The sequence below is a fragment of the Cariama cristata genome, unplaced genomic scaffold (genome assembly GCF_000690535.1).
Source record: "Cariama cristata isolate BGI_N322 unplaced genomic scaffold, ASM69053v1 scaffold25195, whole genome shotgun sequence".
NCBI classification, from domain to species: domain Eukaryota; kingdom Metazoa; phylum Chordata; class Aves; order Cariamiformes; family Cariamidae; genus Cariama; species Cariama cristata.
In genome coordinates, this window is record NW_009619640.1 from 2,782 (window position 1) to 7,718 (window position 4,937).

Genomic DNA, 4,937 nt, shown 5'->3' on the forward strand with positions numbered 1-4,937 from the left:
GCTGGGAGAGAATAGACAATAGAGCAGCTGTCTTGCACTGGCACCCTGCACACCAGCTGTCCACTCTTATCTGCACACACACTTTCGGGGGATATTAAGAGGTGGAGCTGTGTGCATAGAATTGGAAAAAAGGACTTCTGACCCTCACTGGGAAGGGAAGGCGGGGGGTGAGGGGCTGTGGGGAAGGGAGCAATTGTGAGCCTTCTTTTGTCTGTGTGCAACTGTATTAAGAAGAATGCTCATCCCCGGTGATAAGTAAAGTGCCCAGTTACGGGGCGAGATCAATACTCCTGCAGACTCCAGAGATTAACTCAGCTGCGCTTAACTGCCTCGACCTAGTAAAAGGGGCTCGCTCCCCACCCGCAAGGTGCTCTTGGGATCGGACTCGTAAAAGGGAGGCGTTTGGCCCCGGTGCTGATGTCTTTCCCTGCTCGGTTTGTTTACAGCAATTTGTTTGCCTGGATGTGATGAGCAACACGGCTTTTGCGACAAACCTGGGGAATGCAAGTAAGTTTTCCACTCCCCTCCTGCTCCTTTCTTTGTCTTTAATGTTGATGCTCTGGTGTTAAGTAAGCCAGTGGTCATTTGAAGGGTCGGTTTAAATGCCTTTCTTCATATTAGATGGTAATTTGAGAAATCCAAGTGATGCCAGATCAAAGTATTAATCTACAAGTCAAACATCGGTGCCATTAATATTAACCTAACGAGTTTACAGTGCTGTGTGTAAGGTTTAGCTGTTTGTTATTAGAGTAAACAAATTAACTACCTGGAACCGTGGCTCTGCCTAAGGAAGTGGAAGAAATAGCTGGGACCGATGAAAGCTGATGCTATGGTTGGACTCGGTGACTTTCTCACATGAAGGATCACTGAGGGCTTTTAGGAAACTTGATCCTTGGCATCAGTGTGTTTGCAGAGTTTGCATTAGGGTATCCAACTGCGAGAAGTCTAAATCTGACGAGACTTTGTTGTTGTTGTTGTTGTTGTTGTTTTTTTTTCCAGATGCAGAGGGGGTTGGCAGGGGCGATATTGTGATGAGTGCATCCGATACCCAGGCTGCCTTCATGGTACCTGTCAGCAGCCGTGGCAGTGCAACTGCCAGGAAGGCTGGGGTGGCCTTTTCTGCAACCAGGGTGAGTTCTCAGTTGTTGCCTGAGCGTCTGTTTTAAAACGCAGAACGCAAGCGGGTATTTCCAGTTTGCCCACCCCGTGCTAACCTTGCAAAGTAGCAAGTGTCTTGACTGCCCTCTTTTAAAAAAAAAAAAAATCTTTTACAGACCTGAACTACTGCACCCACCACAAGCCCTGCAAGAACGGTGCCACATGCACCAACACTGGTCAGGGGAGCTACACTTGTTCTTGCCGACCTGGGTACACAGGCTCCAACTGTGAGATCGAAATCAATGAATGCGATGCCAACCCTTGCAAGAATGGTGGGAGCTGCACCGTAAGTTTGAGTTCCTTGTGCCACCTGAACCCCCAAGGGAGGCGTTAATGTCAGTTTTACTGATTTTCAAAATCCCTTTTTGGATTTCAAAGCAACTTCAGATAAATATTTTGACCATTTCTCCTTTCTTCCCCCTAGGATCTCGAGAACAGCTATTCCTGCACCTGCCCCCCGGGCTTCTACGGTAAAAACTGTGAGCTGAGCGCAATGACTTGTGCTGACGGACCATGCTTCAATGGTGGGCGATGCACCGACAACCCTGATGGGGGATACAGCTGCCGCTGCCCACTGGGTTATTCTGGGTTCAACTGTGAAAAGAAAATCGATTACTGCAGTTCCAGCCCTTGTGCTAATGGTAAGGCCAAACATGCTACAGTGACCTTCTAAGAGGAGACCATCCAGTTACTTTGGCTTCTGGTCTGGGGTTCGTAACAAGGCCCACTGATCGATCGTGGTCCATGTCATGTCAAGAGTTGACTTGATGGAGGAGCTGTACTTAAAAAGTAATGGTGTGATTTGGACCACTGCTGCAGATCGCATTTTCTCAGGGAGTGACTGTGGCCAGGCAACTTGGCCTCAAGTTTCGTGCATAAAAATGTGGAGGATTATACTTACAAATGTTTTGCAAAGGCTCTTTGAGTTCTGTGGATGCAAAATGCCATACAAGTGCTAAATATTATTACTTGTAATCTGCTAACAGTAATCTTCCTGTTTTGATTAAACTAGTGAAGACTTTCTTTACTGCTGTCCTCCTCATTCATTGCCACTCAAACTCTGTAACGTGAGATTGTGGTGTTAACCTGATCTGGACTACCTTTGTTGTCCAAGCTGAGTGAAATGTTAAAAAGGGAATAGGATGGAGAAAGAAAAATAGATCTGATTGATTAACAAATATCTTCCTTTAAAAAAACCAACTGTACTTTTTATGGTGGATCAGACTTGGCAAAGGGTGAGCTAACCTTTCACAAAGAAAGCTTTTCTCATCTGCTGGTTCTGACGGTCACCCCGAGAGCAGCAGGTAGGAGGCTGTGGGGTCTGGCTGCCCACCACTCAGCGCTCGTCCCCTTTGATGTCTTGCAGGAGCCCAGTGCGTCGATCTGGGGAACTCCTACATATGCCAGTGCCAGGCTGGCTTTACTGGGAGACACTGCGATGATAATGTGGACGACTGCGCCTCCTTTCCCTGCGTCAATGGAGGGACCTGCCAGGATGGCGTCAATGACTATTCCTGTACTTGCCCCCCGGGATACAATGGGAAGAACTGCAGCACCCCGGTGAGCAGATGCGAACACAACCCCTGCCACAACGGGGCCACCTGCCACGAAAGAAACAACCGCTACGTCTGTGAGTGTGCCCGGGGGTATGGTGGGCTCAACTGCCAATTTTTGCTCCCCGAGGCGCCTCAGGGTCCGGTCATCGTTGACTTCACTGAGAAGTACACGGAAGGCCAGAACGCCCAGTTCCCTTGGATCGCCGTCTGCGCCGGGATTATTCTGGTCCTCATGCTACTGCTGGGGTGTGCTGCTGTGGTCGTCTGCGTCAGGCTCCGAGTGCAGAAGAGGCACCACCAGCCTGATGCCTGCAGGAGCGAGACCGAGACCATGAACAACCTGGCGAACTGCCAGCGCGAGAAGGACATTTCCATAAGTGTCATTGGGGCCACTCAGATTAAAAACACCAATAAGAAAGTAGACTTTCACAGCGATAACTCCGATAAAAATGGCTACAAAGTCAGATACCCATCAGTGGATTACAATTTGGTGCATGAACTCAAGAACGAGGACTCTGTTAAAGAGGAGCACAGCAAATGTGAAGCCAAGTGTGAAACGTATGATTCGGAGGCAGAGGAGAAAAGTGCAGTACAACTAAAGAGGTATCTCTCACATCTAAGCGCAGGGGGCACCTTGACTCTGAAGGGGGGGTGTGTGTCTCATAGGTATCGTTAAGCGACAGCCATCTGACCTGTGTTGTCTCTTTTTCTATTCACTAGTGATACTTCTGAAAGAAAACGACCGGATTCAGTCTATTCCACTTCAAAGGACACAAAGTACCAGTCGGTGTATGTCATATCAGAAGAGAAAGACGAGTGCATCATAGCAACTGAGGTTAGTATACTGCCTGGCAGTTGGAACAGGAGAGAAAAGTCTCGGTGTGCAACCCTCATCTAACACACGTCAGGGCAGCTAAACTCTTTTTCCGTGGTGCCACAGCCATATGTACCTGTTGACATCCAGCCAGCTTGAGTTTGTCATTCTGTGGATGTTGTAAAGACGAGCTCAGTGACTTGCTGCTGTCAATGTTACGGGTACGACGACTTTTGCAGACAAGGGTACAACGATGGCGTGGCTGTGGTCTGCTGACCTACCCCTTCGTGTGCTTCACGCAGAGTCCATTCTTGCCCGGCATAAAGACAGAGTCCCGACCCTCTGCAGCCTTACAGCCCTCTTCCTAACCTTCCATTAACCTCTCCTGATCTCTGCTCGTGTTTTCTCTCACCAGGTGTAAACCAGAGGCGACAGGGCAAGGTGGTTGTTCAGAACAATTTCAGAGGAGACGTGCCCCAATGAATGCTGCTGAAAGAGGAATGGGAGATAGATTCCTTCACTGACTGCTGCTGAGAAACTAAATTCAGGCTTGAGCTGGTTCTCTACTGAAGTTAGCAAAGTGACTGCAAAATAAAGAAACACGATGGACACCAGGCAAGGGTCTGTGTTCAAGGATTACTGTTGCACTGCCTTTTATGAATTTTATCATTGCACTATGGTCAGTTGCTTTTCTATATATATTTAAATGAATGGACTTAATTACTACATAAGAAGCATGCACTGCCTGAAGTGTATATTTTGGATTCTTATGAGCCAGTCTTTTCTTGAATTAGACACACAAACACTGCCTTTATTGTCTTTTTTGATACTAAAATGTGTTTTTACTAGGTGAGAAAAAGTGTGTTATTTTTTTGAATCTGTAAAAATATTTTCATGATAATTGTAAAGCTTGAGTATTTTGTGATGTTCATTTTTTTATAATTTAAATTTTTTGGTAAATATGTACAAAGGCACTTCGGGTCTATGTGACTATATTTTTTTGTATATAAATGTATTTATGGAATATTGTGCAAATGTTATTTGATTTTTTTTTACTGTTTTGTTAATGAAGAAATTCATTTTTAAAATATTTTTCCAAAATAAATATTATTAATGATAACCGGAGTGCTATGTTTATTCCGTAACCGATGATGAACTGACTGAACCTTGCAATCAGGCATCCGACAGGCTTCTGTGGACTCGTGGGTGGATGGGGTAGGACCGAAACCTATCACAAAAACTGGGGAACAACTTGTTCTGTGTAGACTCCCCCCTCTTTCCCCTCATAACCTTCTGAACTGTTGACCCCAGGGTTGTGCTCACTCTTGCCCCAAAGGCTAATGTCTGTCAAAACCATGAGTAATGTTTGCTCAGTCACGTTGGGCTGCGTATATATAAACACGTAGGGC

General features: G+C 46.3%; 1 protein-coding gene across 1 annotated transcript in view; it reads left to right on the top strand.

The window, feature by feature from the left end:
* DLL1 (delta-like 1 (Drosophila)) overlaps positions 1–4,622 on the top strand; it is a gene marked incomplete at its 5' end in the record, with an annotated part of 7,251 nt that extends 2,629 nt beyond the window's left edge. The window contains 7 exons of the mRNA XM_009701327.1: positions 447–507; positions 1,000–1,130; positions 1,275–1,444; positions 1,583–1,799; positions 2,525–3,317; positions 3,435–3,549; positions 3,944–4,622. Coding sequence (XP_009699629.1) covers positions 447–507; positions 1,000–1,130; positions 1,275–1,444; positions 1,583–1,799; positions 2,525–3,317; positions 3,435–3,549; positions 3,944–3,949 — 1,493 coding nt within the window. The remainder of the gene's footprint in view (positions 1–446; positions 508–999; positions 1,131–1,274; positions 1,445–1,582; positions 1,800–2,524; positions 3,318–3,434; positions 3,550–3,943) is intronic.
* Between the last annotated feature and the right edge of the window lie 315 nt (positions 4,623–4,937).